Below are 16,904 nucleotides of genomic sequence, written 5' to 3'. Positions count from 1 at the left end.
AATTTTCATTTGGCTTTTGCTCCAACAACAATACTTTGGCAGCTAGTTGATCTTCTGTTAGAAGAGAGCGCTAGGACAAGAAGGCCAAATATTAGGGGAAGAAAACGCACAAATAAATAAAGGGAGTGACATTTTTTTTTATCTCTAATGCATTTAGGAAACGATTATCGACGGTTCAAAAGAATTTTGAAACTTTTACTTTGATATAATTGCGAAAGAGATGACTCAATATATAATGTGACATATCATTTTTCCGTTGTTATTATCGACGGTTCAAAAGGACTTTGAAAATTGATATAATTGTGATAAAGATGACTCAATATGTAACGGGACATGTCATTTTTCTGTTGTTATTATTGAGAAAAGGAAATAAGGTAAGTGTACGTGCGTGTATATATACACACACGTATCTATGATATCGTTGAGTTGGTGTCAGCGAAATAATAGAAAATCTATTTCGGAGCTTTCCATATAATACTGAAAATGATGCATCATGGACCTTGAAACAGTTCGATCTAGCTTTCAAAGACAAAATGATCCTCCAGCAAGAAGAGCCACATATGTGAATCTACCCCTGCTGCTGAACCCGTGTTCACAAAAGAAAATACCGTCTCTGTGAAAGGCAGCATCTAAATTCTTATTATATTTACTGAATCTGATTTCAGGGCCTATCAGGAAATACTCTAATTTGAAGCAACAAAGAGGGTTCTATCAACATGCAAAAACGCAATACATAAACAAAGGAAAATTTGTTAATGATGATACATAAGCACTAGCTGGTTTTCAAATTACAAATCAAACACTATCGTCCTGAACAGAGAAGGATTCCAGCTTTTGTTCTTTTGTTGGGAACAAAGGCACCAAAACAACAGTATACACATATCTTCAAAGATAGATCTTAAGATTTTCCTCCAAGATGTCCTTTCCGTGTCCAGTTTTCATCTTCTTAGGCTGAGGACAGTGGCAAAAAGAGGTCCCAAGCATAGCAAATCACAGCTCTTCCCCCAACCAAGCACAAAATTCTTTTGGAAATTCACGTGTCCCGTGGACCCGTTGAGGCCATGCCTGCAAAATGATCCAGGGCTGGTCACCCAGTCCTTCTCATCCAATCTGAAATTAGATACGCGATGTTTGCTTTTCAACAACAATGGCTTCAAGGAATAAAATGATCAAATCAGTGCAATTAAGACACAAACTTCAGCCAGCCATAGCCCATAGGAGGAAGTAAAAGGACCGGAGGAAAGAAGGGTGCACTTTCTGGTGAGGCCAGTACCTTTTGCTATAAATGGTACAGTGATCCTCAAACGTGGTAAATGAGATAGATCAGGACCATGACATCTTTGTCTTTGATGGAAAGGGTGAAAATATGGTTGAAATTGTGTAAAAAAGGGGCAAAGACCGGTGAAATGTTTCTTGCTTGTTAACTTTTCTCTTCAACTTGGCATGTGTGATGGCTTTTAGTTGGCAACTATAGAGTCAAGATTATAAAGAACTAAAAGTAAAACCATCAAACTCCTCCTATAACAAAGTAGGCAGTCTTCTTACGGATTCTTGACACTGAAGATAGGTTGACTCTGCCACCCAAATCTCTCTTTAAATTCCCTCCTCAGGCCTTTGAACCGTGTACCTCTACCTTCCCTCTTACATCCAGAGAACGTACACGGAAATTTAAAAACCTTCAATCCCTGCCTTTCAAGTCTCTGTAGAAGGATAGAAACAATGAACTTCCCATATGTTAGCTTTGCCAAACACAACAACATCCTGTTCATTAGAACTCTCATGATTTTGTTACTGAGTTGTGCAACTATTCGAGTCGATTTCTGTTTCTCTAGCGTCCCAACTTCATTGAGAGCACTTCCTCTTGAAGGAAATTTCACTTTTACAGAAAATGAATTTGCAGCTAGAGACTACGGAAATCAGTACCATTTCCTGCCTTTGGCAGTCCTACATCCGAAATCAGTTTCTGATATTGCAAACACCATAAAGCATATTTGGCATATGGGTCCCCTTTCAAAGCTGACAGTTGCAGCTAGAGGCCATGGCCACTCCACCCGCGGTCAGGCGCAAGCTGACCAAGGTATCGTGATTAACATGGAGTCCCTTGGTGGACAAGTAATGCAGTTCAATACAGGACAACTGCCTTATGTGGATGTGTCCGCTGGTGACCTGTGGATCAATATTTTGCATGAAAGCTTAAAACATGGGCTAGCACCGAAGTCTTGGACAGACTACCTTCATCTCACGGTTGGTGGTACGCTGTCAAATGCAGGAATAAGCGGGCAAGCATTTCGCCATGGCCCCCAGATCAGTAATGTCCACCAGCTGGAGGTTGTTACAGGTTTGTATGGGAAAACAAGAACCTTTTGATGCTATAGTTTGTAGAACAAAAGACGGGGTCAAAAGGTTAATTAAGAAGACCGCATAGGTGGTGGCTTTTCATTTGTCCCATCTTATTTTCTAGTAGCGGGTAACTACAGACGCAACTTACCACTTCTCCTAGTCTCATGAGCTGCAAATTGACAAATATTTCCCTCAAAAAAAACTTTACTTTTTGGAAAGAATTATCTAATCATTAAACAATCTTGTTTGAAGTAATACTTATTAAAAAGAGGATGGAACTGATTGCAGGAAAGGGAGAAGTAGTCAATTGCTCAGAGAAGCAGAATGCTGACCTCTTTCACAGTGTTCTTGGAGGACTTGGGCAATTCGGGATAATAACCAAAGCAAGAATCTCCCTGGAGCCAGCACCAAAGATGGTAATTATATAATGCAATGATCCTATAAAGAAAGCATCTTAAAGGAAGCTTCAGTCTTATAAAGATTATTCTTCAATTATCACCAGGTCAAATGGATCAGGGTGCTCTACTCAGATTTCTCCACATTTTCCCGAGACCAGGAGCTTTTGATATCTGCAGAACACACATTTGATTACATTGAAGGACTTGTGATAATAAACAGGACTGATGTCTTAAATAGCTGGAGATCATCCTTCAGCCCTCAAGACCCAGCCCAAGCAAGTAAATTCGTTTCAGATGGAAGAACACTGTTCTGCCTTGAGTTAACCAAAAATTTCAATCCTGACGAGGTTGACACAGCAAACAAGGTGAGCATACCGTGGCACTATGATCTACTTGATTCTACCTTCTCAGTATGTTAACCAAATGAGTCTCACAGCTTTTTCTCTATGCAGGAAGTTGAGAATTTACTATCAAAGCTAAGCTATATCCAATCAACACTTCTTATGACAGAAGTCTCATATGTCGAGTTCCTGGATAGAGTTCATACCTCAGAGTTAAAACTACGATCGAAAGGAATGTGGGATGTTCCGCACCCATGGCTAAATCTTCTCATCCCCAGAAGCAAAATAAAATATTTTGCTCAAGGAGTTTTCGGCAATATTCTGAAAGATACGAAGAGCGGGCCTGTGCTCATCTACCCAGTTAACAAATCAAAGTAAAAGTCTCATACAAACGTCAACTCAACAACTGAATTTTAAAGGGTCATATTTCTTAATAAAATAATTTGCATATTTTACAGGTGGGACAACAGAACTTCATTTGTTTTCCCAGAAGAAGATATTTTCTACATGGTGGCGTTCCTTTTCCATGCAGTTCCTTCATCCGCTGGAACTAATGGCTTAGAACACTTCTTAACTTTGAACAAAAGAATTTTAGACTTCTGTGCAGTGGCCCACCTTGGAGTTAAACAATATCTAGCTCATTATACCACGCAGGAACAATGGCAGGCCCATTTTGGTCAACGGTGGGAAGTCTTCACACAGAGGAAATCGACTTATGACCCTCTAGCCATCCTAGCTCCAGGGCAGAGAATTTTCCAAAAGCGCGTATCTATTTTATAACACAGATAACATTACGACAAAATGAAAGAAAGGTCTGCAGCAAGACCACCAATTGCTATGCAGCAGCAGGCCGCCGCAAATTATTATTGAAGCAACTAAAGGGTTCCATAAAGCAAATGACTCATCTGTAATTAGTGTAAATGGGTAATTACTAGTTCAATATTGATTATCCCTTCTCAGCAAATATAAGTATAATGCGAGGCTGCGGTAACTGGTTCGAAATTCAACTAGGAATACTACAGTATTATAACTTCAAATGAAAAATCTTATGTATTATATGGGTGTTTGTAGAAGGTATGGGATGATGTAGGCCCAGGACAAACATGTCATCAATTTTTTATACCCCCCCCCCCCCCCCTAAAAAACAAAAAAAAAAAAAGTCTCATAATGCTTTGTTGCCTAAAAACTATTGATATTTATTGACACTGATAACACTAAAGAAACAGGGAACCTAACAAGGAGACAAATTGATCAAAGTATCTGGTAAATTGGAAAAACAAAATACACATACAGAGTTTATCCAATTTGCAGCACCATGCACAGCGCTACTCGTGACTAAATGACACACACCAACGAAGATAATGATTAGATGCAATGTGGCATTAGGAACACATTTCCATATATAGAATGACAGACTATAAACTTGTATACAGAATATCAACAGTATGATTAGGATGCATGAAAACATTTTGGGCAAAATCATTAGCTGCAATATTTCTATGAAAATGAGAGACAATGTGATCACAACAGCGATGTACCATTTTCAACTAATCTCAAATGAACAGACGATATTTCCCAAATTCATTTCCTTGATAACATACAAGTAAGACGCCCATGAAGCATAAAGCTAAGAACCTAGTCCAGGTAAAACTTCCAATCAGTACTAGTCTACTAATTATCTTGGCGGGCATATCTAATTATTGAAGCACCATGTTACTCCAGCTTGCTGACTTCACAAACTCAGTGCCCTTACTATTTAGACATTCTTTTATACATGATGATCCATCAATTACACAAGTAGAGAAAAAAAAATATTAGGAGTCCGCAATAAATATGAAAAGCTGATTATTAGCATGAGTAATCAGATACTGGTTAGCAACCTGAGACTAGAATTAAGCAAAGAATAGGTTGTGAGACTACATGTAACTCCATCTACCATTCAGTAGTTGACTTGATTACAAGTTTGTAGCTGCTTATTTTTCCTCAAAAGTTTAACTACACCATGCACTAATTTTACAAATGACAAAAATTGCAATAGACGAAACAAAATATTGCATGAAAACAATATCCTAATGAATAAAGATAAGAAAATTTTCTGCTCGCTGAACAAACTTTCAACATAGGAGTCCCTTAAAAGGATATTAAGCACATTACATATCTCCTGTTTTGAATAAGAGTTTGTCAATTTGCTATGTTCAGAATATCTATGTTCTTCAGACACCTGCCAGATAGAAAAGACCTAAAAGAAAGCAAAGTATTAGAATTGAGAAAAATAAAAGGAAGGATAAGACGCTAATGTCCTGCATGTATTCGTTTCAACTTCGGTTCAGATGCGATGTTGTAAGCTACAGAAGAACTGACTTTCCCTTAATACACTATATAAAATGAAATACATTTCACAATACATCCTTTATTGGTACTTCGTCCAGCTTCAAAAGAATTAGAGACTTCAAGCAATTGCCAAAAACTCCAAAGTTTAGAACCTCCCAAAGCGTGAAGCCACTTGTCACTCAAATTAAGACTGTTTCACAAAAAAGTTGAAAACGAAAAACCATTGTATAGGAATATGTGATATCACATAGACCCAAGTGAACACTTAATCAGGGCCATCCCAGCATTATTGCTTGTACACTAACTCCTTCCGAGTATTGACCTAAAGGAAGTTTTAATTGTGGTAGAGTACAAGATCATACAAACTGCAACATGATAGCCATCATTAACTAGAATATCCTAAAAAACTACTCGAGAATGTAAATTTCCAACATCTATAGATACCTCTAACAGCAGAAGCTTGCCCTGCCTCAGTACAATCTCACCTTCATGTTGCTTTAAGGGTGACCTTAACACACAATGTTGCTGAACAGGGCAGCAAGTAGAATTCCAGAATGTGTCAGCGTTCATGACAAAAAGGCCAGTATGTTTCTGCACAACGAGTTCTGCTAATCAATGATTTCTTTCTTGAGTATATCAGTGTATCATTAGCTTTTTTCATCATGCTGAAACTGGAAAAGCACACAGTGTTTTGCAAGACAGAAAGCAGTCTAATTTATGGAAGCAACAAACACTCAAAACATTTTTAGGCTTTAGCCAGATCAAGTCACTTCCTTCAAAACAAATAAAGCCATTCTTTGCCACAAGACCTTACCAAAAAGAAAAAGGGAAACCTGAAAAAGAAATAGTCATGCAGCTTTGTTCAGAAACCGAGTGAAGGACCATAATCAATGAATAAAACTTTCCCATAGTAAATACATTCAAACACAGTAGTCAGCATAATATCAGCGGCCTAAAATGTTGGTCAGATCACATTAACAAAATGGTATGTGTAAAGTTGCCGCTTTCCAGATTCAAATTATCACCATATCGACTGGATATAGGTTATTTATGCATCTGTTAACAGAGATGGAGTGCATACACATTCTTGTTTGCATTGCATTTCTCAAAAGCTTATCTTCCCTGTATGTGGTGTTTAACAAATGATCTGCATTCTTGCCACAGTGAAATAACAGAGAATATGAAAATTCATAGCCAAAATCCACTAATGATCAGAAGGAAATATGATCATCTTTGAATAATCAATAAAGTTATTTGTAGATATACACCCAGTTCAGTACCGATAAATTCTGAAACTTATTGAGCCACTCTCTATTCTCTTTGAGAAGTAAAACATCATTCTTTAAGATCGAAAGGCCAGTTCAATCTTTGGTTTCATAATTGCGACCATCCAAAACCACACAACAAGTAACGACAAAAACACTCTGTACCGGAAAATGGAAAGTCATTAAGAAACAAAAAACTGCAAAGGAAAAAGAAGGTAAACATAGCAGCAGAAAACCAAGAGAAACAAAAGATGACCATGGGATTTAACAAGATTTACAAAATCTGTATAATTTTACCTTCCAGTATACCACAACTGTTTTAATATGAAGATCACTGTGAGGAAAAAATCTCTTAAGAGAATAAACAGCTGAACACAATTATGGTATCTCACTTATCAAAGACAACCTACAACATATTCCAGCAGAAATCATATAATCAAGTTCGCAAAATATAAATTGATACTTCAACATCTCTGCTCAATTATTAAGTCAATTTTCTTATTGTAGAACTGTATCCAGGTAATCATTAATTAACTATGTGTTTGACTAAGAACGGGCTCAAGCATTACTTTCAGAGGATGTTCAAGCATTTCTTTAACCAAAAGAAGATGAAGGACAACAGACATAGCCAATTTCATAGTATCTTGACTGAAAAATAAACTAAGGCATGAAATAGACCTGAAGCAATGGCATTTTACAGGCAAAACATAAGTTCTGTTTGTGATATTGGAAAAAACTCAAGAGTTAGAAATTACTCCATTATTAAAATCTCTGAATTGTTAAACCACTGCATTCGGTTCAATGTAAGTATCTAAATGAGCATACGTGAAGGAACAATATAGTGGGTTAACTCGTAGAATATGTCACAAGACCTATACAAAGCAAATCCACCACTGTGTGAAACCTGAATAGCCTGCATGAGTTGATATCTGAAACAAAAGGGAAAAGTGCTGTCAAGTTGTTGAACATAGGAGTTAAACAATGACAAACAAACAATCAGAGCACAGGACATGCCTTTGAAGTAGCAGCATTTTAGAATATTTTTTGCAGTTAAAACTCTAAGAACCAACAAAAGAAAAACAAAGTGACGCAGAAACTAATCATTTCACAAAGTTGTCACACTGGATTTAGTGTTACTGTCCTGAGCAATAAGATTGACTCATTCATTTCAAATAGCGAAGATCATTGACATTCTGTCTATGGAAAATTATCTTCAGAAATCAGGACCACAGTTGAGTTATCTCATAACAAAATTTAGGAAGAATATTAAGAACCTTTATCTCCTCTATAAGCAATTTACCCCAATAAGCTTCGCCTAGGGCTATACGGTTTCGAAGATTGTACAGCCTTGTGTATCAGTGCTTTAGTGGTTGTACAATGTCAAGAATGAAGTTCTACAAAAAGTGAGAACTCTGGAGCAAAGAATTAGTGTATCATGATTATCTGATATAATCTATGTAAACATTATAGAGACTTGTACAATGTCAAGTGAACATGATATAATCATGTAAACATGATAGAATGAAGAAGTTCTACAAAAAGTTGAGAACTTTGGAGCAAAGAATTAGTGTATCATAATTGTCCGACATAATCTATGTAAACATGATAGAGGCTTGTACAATGTCAAGAATGAAGAGGTTCTACAAAACGTTGAGAACTTTGGAGCAAAGAAATAGTGTATCATAATTATCCGATATAATCTATGTAAACATGAAAGAGACTTTGACATGCGATGCCCCCCCACCAAAAAAAAAGGGCTTTTACCTTAAAGGAATTATTTGGAAAAGTCAGCATCCAAGAATCAACTCAAAATTATTGTTTGATATATCTGTTTAGAAGCTCTATCAGAAGGGTGCTAGAATAAGTCTCAAAATCAAGATGGACAACAAATCAGTAATAAATCCAGCCTTATCAATGGAGAATGTAGTCATTTGCAACAGAGTATAACTGAAAAAGGCAACTCCTTTTAAATACGTTCTAGAAATCAATTCTCAAATAAGAGAACTGAACAAGAAAGTATCAAGTGTTTCCAGACCAGTTAATATAAATAGAGAAGATAGATATCACCACCAACGGCCATATATAATACAACCAAAAATTAAAAGCAAACCCATTAAATCAGTCACTAATTCACACATCAACATCAGCTAGGCCTAGTGGTCAAGCAGAGGTAGTAATTAGTCATTGACAAAAGAGCGATATTTCTTAGGAGATGAACCTCCTGATTCTCCAAGTATATACTACTTTTCTTAATTCACACTTTCGAATTTCAAGATAGTTTTCAAGCAACATGAGCATGGAAATCTTTTGGCTACAAGAGAAACCAAAGATGCCATCCATGATCCATCAACCTCCGATACCAAATATGCTCTTATAGAGTTGATTGGACTAATTTCCACATTTTGAACTTTCGAATCAACACTAAATTTTCTCCAAGGGAGAAAAGGAAAAGGGCCCTTCAGGAGAAACATAAAAATAATTCTCAGCAAATCCAATTACACAGGCTCAAATCCAATTCCCGAGATTAACTATATACTGCTTTCCCAAAATTATATCAAAACAAAATAACTTGTAATCAGTAATATCAATAGACTATGACGACACGCAAAATAGTTAAAAGCAACAGAAACTAAATAATTTTAGGCACCATTTCACATAAAAATGCAATAATATGCAGCACTGGCAGTATTACCTCTATTCAAAGAAAAATGAGTCTATGCTTTACTGATGAAATACGAACATCCCAGTTGAACTGAGCCCATTTTGCTGCATGGGTTCAAGAGATTAACTTGCCTAAGGTCGTCTTTGAGATACTCGGAAATGGCAGGTCATCAGGGATTTAAGGGTTGAAAATTTGAAGGGAGATGTTTATATAGGAGTTCAGTTTTCCATTTCTAACGACTACAAAAGTTTGGATAATTTAATTACAAGTAAACCCCCAAAGTTGAGAAAAATAATTTTTGTACCATTCGAAGAAAAGAATTAAGCTTGCAAGTGGAAGACGGATTGAGGCCCTGATGATCTTAGGTTGTGTTTGGATCCGTGGATTTAATGAAGGATTCAAGTAGAGGATTTGAAACGAATGGGTTGGAAATTGTAATGTAATGCTCGCGTAACTGAAGTAATCTATTTGGCTAATAATTTAACTATTAGGGGAATTTACAATTTGCACTAGTTGTGGTAAAAAATAAAAACTCAAAAAGTTTCAGAATAAATATCAAAATTTTCCCATTTTTCCACGAGTTCGTGAAATAGATATTTATGCTGTCATTTATGTTTGTTGCTTTTCAAATCCTAAATTTTTTACATTATCTGTCCATATTTTTCGATACACAAAGAGATTTAGATTTTCTCTCAAGCATACATATTACTTGCGCTAGTAGACCATGATGAGATTGTATAGATTGGATGATCTCAACTCCGTACACATTGTAAAGTCGATAACCAAGGCGAAAATTAGAGAGATATGAAGGTAAAATCAGAAATGACATGTGAATTAAGTGAACTTGAATTCCATTGATTTTATGTGACTCTTCTCTCTAACTTTTCCTACTATATAGTTTTTATATTTTTCAAGAAATTATTCTCTTCTGGTGGCTTTCTTTTGATTTGATGTGTAATGAAGTCTCTCATAGGTTCCTAATCTCTCTAAAAAATTAATGAGAGTTTTCTCCTTTCGTATGATTTTTTTTAGTTTGAATTTTCTCCTCTTCTAGGGTTTTCTAGTGAAACTTTTTATTTTCTTTGTTAAATCTGAGATTTTTTAGAATTTGTTTGTGAGAATTGAAAATTCTTACGTTTATTTGTCAAACTCAATTTGATATTGGATCTTGATGTAGTTAAATAGGAGATTTGACAATGCAAGACATGCACATATATTGTTGAATTACAAATGATTTTTATCTCAATGTGGATGATATTAGATGCTCAAAGTGTGGTCTTTCTTAATTTTCACATCTATTGTATCTGTAGATCTTCAAATGTATTATATTTTCTGCACGTTTGATTTTTTTTTGGTTTGTCACGAGTGCATATATAATGCAATGAGACTGATGTTTAAAAAAATAATCACTAATTTTAATCATTTAAATTCCATCCACTGCTTGATGGATCTCAGTTCCAAACCAAATACTCAAAATTGTTGAATAAATTATGAGAGATTTGGAATTCAAATCCAAATCCCTAAGTCTCACCATCCAAGACCCTAATTTGGGAAAGTGACCAATTTAGTCATTTAAGCTTTTAGCCTAAACTAGTTTTGTTCCTCAATTTTTATTTTAGCCAATCTGTTCTTAGAGTTTAATCTTACATCCAATTTAATCCTTTTGTGATGGTACCACAAAGAAATTTTTTTGGCACAAAAATATCAAGCAATCAATGGAAATTTAGGAGCTACAAGTCAATCCTTTTACACTTAAATGAACAACTTTCATCATTTTTATTGAAATTTGAGACAATTATGAATGACAACAATTGGAGAGAAAAATACACGCATAGTTTAATAAAATAGTTGCTAGCATCTGCCTAATTCTTATTGGATAAAAGGATTGAAGGGTTTGGATTCTGCAAGGATTTCTAGAATTGTACTTTGGAATGCACCAAAAAATGATTTTAGAATGTTTCATCAACCACATATAATAAGTACAACTAATTTTCTTTAGATATTAGTTTTTCACTTGAATAAGTAGCTCTTTACTTGTGTTTTACTTGTAGAAAGTTCATTTGTTGGTTCTACCATCTAATGAGGTAGGAGTTTAATTCGAATTATTCCTACATATTGGCACAAATGTTGATTTCTAAATGTTAAATGAGAATTTTTTTGTGATATTGTTTTCCGTTGGTCCATAAATTGTAGTATTGTGGTTTCTTTTGTGATTCATAAAAAAAAATTGAAAATTTCATGATCTTGGTTGTTCAACTAAGTTGTTAGTTGTTTCTTTGAAAGATTAAAATAGTTTGAAACTCTGATAACTACACTCAAATTTCATCATAGTAGGGTGCTTGCAGAATAACCAAACAGTATTATGTGGATGAAATTTTAAAGGATTTTGATAATATAATGTCAAAACATAAGTATCAATTGTGATGAAAGATGGAAATAGGTTTCGATATTTAAATATAGTTAAATTGATGTATAAACCCTCTATGTAGATGGTAAGTTAAGAGTTTTGCCAAATAAAATAGTGAAGTTAAAGTATTCATTGTGCATAAGTTTCAATTCATCAAGGGTCATGGAGTTAATATGCAAAGAATAGATGCAAAGGAAGATGGATTTTGTGTTGACATCACATTTTGATGATTTTGATAAAATACAATGAAGAAAAACTAGTTGTTGTGATAGAATAAGAAATTATTTGTTTTTAAGTTTTAACTGAAAAATGAACCTCTATTTTTGCAAGTCTACATCCTAGGTTTCGTCCTTTTATTAATCAGTATTGAATTTTCAACTTCTATTTGTAATTCAACATTTTAGATAGTTAACAACTATCAATTAATGGCCAGTTGAATTATCAAATACAAAAAGTATGAAATAACTTACATGAAATATAATAACAATAACTAAGTTCAATTCATTAAACAAAAAGTAGTGAATCCATCCTACACCCATGAAAATAACAAACTTCATCTAAAACTAAATATTGACGTAAGATTATAAGAATTGAGAGTTTAAGGGGAAAGAACTTAGCCAAAAGTGGAAGAAAAGCTCAATTTTCTTCAATCTCTAACCTTCTTCCAAAGTTTAACTACAAAATACATAAACACAATAGTTTTACACTAAACATTAGAAAAATAAGTTATTGTTTAAGATCTACATTATTTTTTGCTTCATCAATAATACCTAGATGTCTCTTCTCCCTTGGTATTATATTTATAGAAAGACAAAAGGTGATGAGATATACGTGAGAAATATCCTAGCCGTCTTTCCAAACCGCTTTGAACAAGCGCCAACCGATTTTAGTACCCTTAATTTAACTAAAATCACTTGGCATGTCTAAGGAGCAATCATGTTAATGCATCCAAATCAAAATTTAAACCCCCTCCCTATTAATTAATTTATCAGTAATTTTTCTAGAAAAAAGTTAATTTTTTTTTTTTTTACAAAAAACTACAATCCAAAAGGACAAGTTCTCGTGTACAAAATTCCCTCGACACTTGTCCCTCCTATGTATTAAAATGATGCAAGTATTAGTACTATAACATCTTCCTTGCCCTTTATATTACTAACTAGATCTTCTGTCGTTTTTGTCTTATTTGTAATTTTTTGCTAGAAAGTATCAAATTTTCAAAATCAGTAATTGGGATGTGGTACAAAAATGTGTCCATTTAGGTAGACGGCCATGGCCGTAGTTTGATGTTGTACGCTTTCAAATGCATCTAGACTAATAATTTGTCGTCGTACGTTTCTGATTCAATCAACAAATTAGGAATAGCTAAAGTAATGCTAAAAGAAATGATACTTGGCCAATTATGGGTCCAATGCGGACAGCCATGAATATCCTAATGCAACAAAACATGCTAATAGCCATGATACTCGGCCAATTATGGGTGCAAGTTTGACTCTACAATGCTTCACTTTTTTATGCTTTGGTTCGATTGCATATGTGTTTAATATTTGACACCCTTTGGGCATTTTCTTGCACTCTTTTTTCTTGATCAAGTTGTCCAAAATACTTGATAGATCACCCAAATCTTTTAAATTGGTAAATCCTACTAAACAACCAAATAAAGTGTTCTTTTTTTCTTCCTTTTTTTTTTATAAAAAAAGGCTCAATAGTGGTTATCTACTCACCCCTTGATGAGTTGAACTCATAACCTAAAGGTTATAGGTGAAGCGTCTTACCACCGAAGCTACATTTCATTGTCAATTAAATCAAGTGTTGAAGTATAAGCAAATTCACCTTTATTCAACTTAATCAAAATGCACAGAAACAACAAAAAAAAACTTAGCCATTTGGCTCTTAAACAACTAAAAATACACAAACAAACATAAACACAAACACATTTAAAACATGTGCAAACTAATTACTAAATAGAATGAGAGATTTGAGAAGGTGGTCACCTGGAAGTACTTGCAAAGAGAGAAAGTAACAGTCTAAGAGCTTCTTGTAGTATTTCAACCCAACATTGGGTCCTTAAGTCCAATCATGGAAATGGATAATCCAAATCCAAACCAGAATGATGTGGAAGGGAAAGATGGAGAGACTTCTTGAAGAGAACCAAAGAAATTCAAATGCAAATTGATTGGAGAGGCAATCCAGATTGCAAACCCTAGCTCAGGTAATAGATTTGACCAAGGAATAAGAAGTGATAACACAGCAAAGGGGATAAATTTGGGTTAAATCTTTTGTATTTGATGAAGAGGAAGACTGTGATGAGGAAGACATGGAGCATAAAGAACTGAGGAAGAAGGATGAAGAGATTGCTGCATCCAAATTCCCGCATATTCTTCCTTACAGTTTAGAAAATGAAAGTTACTTGGACAACCCGAAGGAAAACTATATTTTTGAAAGTTTTGGGGAAGAATGGTCAGCTTCAAATACTAGAATAGAAATTAACGAAGATGTGGGGACTAGAAAGTGGTTTCGAATTAACAGCACCGGAACAAGGCTTTTATATTGTGAGATTTAAAACTAAGCTAAACTATCACCAAGTGATGCATGAACGTCCATGGCTGATGTAAGGTCACTATGTAACAGTCTCTAAGTGGAAGCCAGATTTCAAAGCGGAGAAGGCAGGAATCAACTCTACTTTAGTATGGATTCATCTTCGTAAGCTGCCAATGGAATATTACAATGAGGATTTGATAATGCATCTAGGAAACAAAATAGGCAAAGCTATTAAGATTGACAGATAGACGGCATTGGCAAGCATAGGGAAGTATGCGAGAATGTGTATGGACGTGGATCTAACAAAACCAATGGTGCCTTTTATTTGGGTAAACAAAGAACTTCAAGCAATTAAATATGAAGGACTATTATAAATTTGTTTCAATTGTAGCAAATATAGCCGTATTATTGGGAAGTATAGGGGAAAGGCAAGTGGTGAAGAGGAAATGAGGGCAAAGTCGAATGAAGTGGGTAAGGAGAAAGGAGCTGAAACAAATCCCTACGGGTCTTGGATAGTAGCAAACTCAAGAAAAGAGAGGAACTAGAACATAAGAAGTCAAATAGGAAGTGACTTGGTATTTGAGGGAAGGCCCTTATGTGAGAATAGGATAAAGGAGAGGAATAACAAGTTGAACTGCTAAAGAAAAATAGGGATTTGGCAGAGGGAAGGCAGCATGATGGAAAAATGGGTATGGGGAAAAGGAGGGGGCATCCACGAGTAAGGGGAGAGAACCATATATATTTGGGGGATGAAAAGAATAGAATGAAAATTTGGGGTCAAGGTATAATGTAATCTAAGGATTGGAAAAAGAAAAGAGGGACTCAAAGGCAGAGGATGATAGGTCTGTAGTAAAGGGAAAATATCTAAGATCCTAAAACCATCCCAAATAGTAAGCTTCAGAAGGAAGAAGTAGGGAATTCAAGTAAAGATGAGAGGAAGAAATGTGAGGAGATCATTAGGCCAAGCTAAAAAATCCAATCAAATCAGTAAGACTCTAAGTGTGAACAACTCACCTAAGTCAAAAGAAAGTAGTTTAGGTCTAAATGGAGGAAGACCAAGGAGTATGAACAGATTTGGAAAGGGAAGTCAAATGAAGCATACTCATCAATTGTTTGATTTGAACAAGGATAACTTTCTTATATTGAGCCCAAATATCCAAAACCCTCATCAAGGAAAAGTAAATTGGGGTGAAACAAAATGAGGAAAAAGGAAACAGGAGTTGGATCCAGAGGATAAGAGAAATAGACAAAAAGTGACATGTTTGAAAGATGATCAAGAGGAATGATAGGTTGATCTAGAAGTGCTTCAACGAATGGTGAGGAAATTCTACATGAGTTTGTACTATGCGGATGGAAAAATTAAAGGTGACTCACCGTGCATGGGAGGATTCCTAGGAGTAGAGAACTGGACACTGCAGAGCTTGTATAGACCCATGACAGCAATTGAAGTAAAAAAAGGTAGTGTTTGATATAAATGGAAATAAAGTTCTAGGTCCAGACGGAATTCATGCTCAACTATATCAGAAAGGCTGGGGAATCATAGGAAGGTCATTGATGCAGTTTGTAGTAAGGGTGTTTCAGAATAAGAAGGTCCAAGTAGAAATAAATAATACAATTATTTCACTGATAGTAAAAGTGGAAGGCCCTGAGAAAGTAGCACACGTCAAGCCAATCTCATTGTGTAATGTCCTGTACAAGATTATCACTAAGATTATAGTGGCAACAATCAAATCTTTAATCAGAGAGTTGATCAGAGTAGCCCAATGTAGTTTTATACCAAGTAAACAAACTGCTGATAATATAGTGGTAGTCTAGAAATAATTCACATGGCCAGGAGACTATAGGAGAAGAAATGCATTATAATGGTTAAAGTGGACTTAGAAAAACATATGATAGGGTGAGTTGGGGATTCTTGGAACAAACACTGCAGCTAGCTGGCTAACTAGAGGGACTCATATCCTTAATAATTAGTTGTGTAAGGGTAGATTCCATTGAAGTGGTATGGAATTGTGAGAGGATAGTTCAACAATCTCAATTTGAAGGTAATGCCGTAAAAGGCCCAAATGCACAATTTGCTACTTTCTTGGAAATATGTGATACTATCAAAATAAACGGAGTAAGTGAAGACACAACTAGACTTAGGTTGTTCCCTTTTCATTGTGTGATAAAGCCAAGGTATGGTTGCAATTTCATCCTCCCAATCCCTTTACCACTTGGGATGCCCTATCTAGAGCCTTTTTGAGTAAATATTTCCCACTGGATAAGACTGCCAATCTTAGGATGGACATTACTAGTTTTAGTCAATACGATATCGAGTCATTATATGAAGTATGGGAAAGATTTGGGACTTGCTTCAGAAGTGTCTTCACAATGGACTACCCGATTGACTTATCATCCAAACTTTTTATAACGGCTTAGCCTGTCAAACTAAAATTACCATTGATACAGCAGTAGGTGGAGCACTAACGGGAAAGTCGCTTGAAAAAGCTCAATTTTAATAGAGGAGATGCCGACTAACAATTACCAGTGGATCAATGAGAGAAGAAACTCTAGACGGTATGTAGGTATACTAGAAACAGACACTCTTAACTTGCTTAATGCTCAAATGAACAATGTGATTAA

At 35.3% G+C, this 16,904-nt stretch overlaps 1 protein-coding gene, 2 long non-coding RNA genes and 1 other non-coding gene across 4 annotated transcripts; 1 reads left to right on the top strand and 3 right to left on the bottom strand.

Moving 5' to 3' along the window:
- Positions 1-614: 614 nt before the first annotated feature.
- On the bottom strand, positions 615-2,966 carry LOC113732425 (uncharacterized). The gene is made up of 3 exons (XR_003458744.2): positions 2,840-2,966; positions 2,673-2,735; positions 615-2,509 (listed from the first exon to the last, which is right to left on the bottom strand). It is a non-coding gene; the product is annotated as an uncharacterized lncRNA (long non-coding RNA).
- LOC113732424 (cytokinin dehydrogenase 6-like) lies at positions 1,720-4,135 on the top strand. Its single transcript, XM_027258169.2, has 5 exons — positions 1,720-2,338; positions 2,629-2,756; positions 2,843-3,103; positions 3,191-3,453; positions 3,538-4,135. The coding sequence occupies exons 1-5, from the start codon at positions 1,720-1,722 to the stop codon at positions 3,857-3,859; spliced, it is 1,593 nt and encodes a 530-aa protein (XP_027113970.2). The 3' UTR covers positions 3,860-4,135.
- A 111-nt stretch (positions 4,136-4,246) lies between these two features.
- On the bottom strand, positions 4,247-9,705 carry LOC140036988 (uncharacterized). The gene is made up of 3 exons (XR_011840718.1): positions 9,368-9,705; positions 7,548-7,604; positions 4,247-6,001 (listed from the first exon to the last, which is right to left on the bottom strand). It is a non-coding gene; the product is annotated as an uncharacterized lncRNA (long non-coding RNA).
- A 6,848-nt stretch (positions 9,706-16,553) lies between these two features.
- Positions 16,554-16,659, bottom strand: LOC140037410 (small nucleolar RNA R71). Its single transcript, XR_011841315.1, has one exon. It is a non-coding gene; the product is annotated as a small nucleolar RNA R71 (small nucleolar RNA).
- Between the last annotated feature and the right edge of the window lie 245 nt (positions 16,660-16,904).

Source organism: Coffea arabica, chromosome 2e (assembly GCF_036785885.1).
Source record: "Coffea arabica cultivar ET-39 chromosome 2e, Coffea Arabica ET-39 HiFi, whole genome shotgun sequence".
NCBI lineage: Eukaryota > Viridiplantae > Streptophyta > Magnoliopsida > Gentianales > Rubiaceae > Coffea > Coffea arabica.
This window is presented reverse-complemented; position numbering and strand designations above follow the sequence as displayed.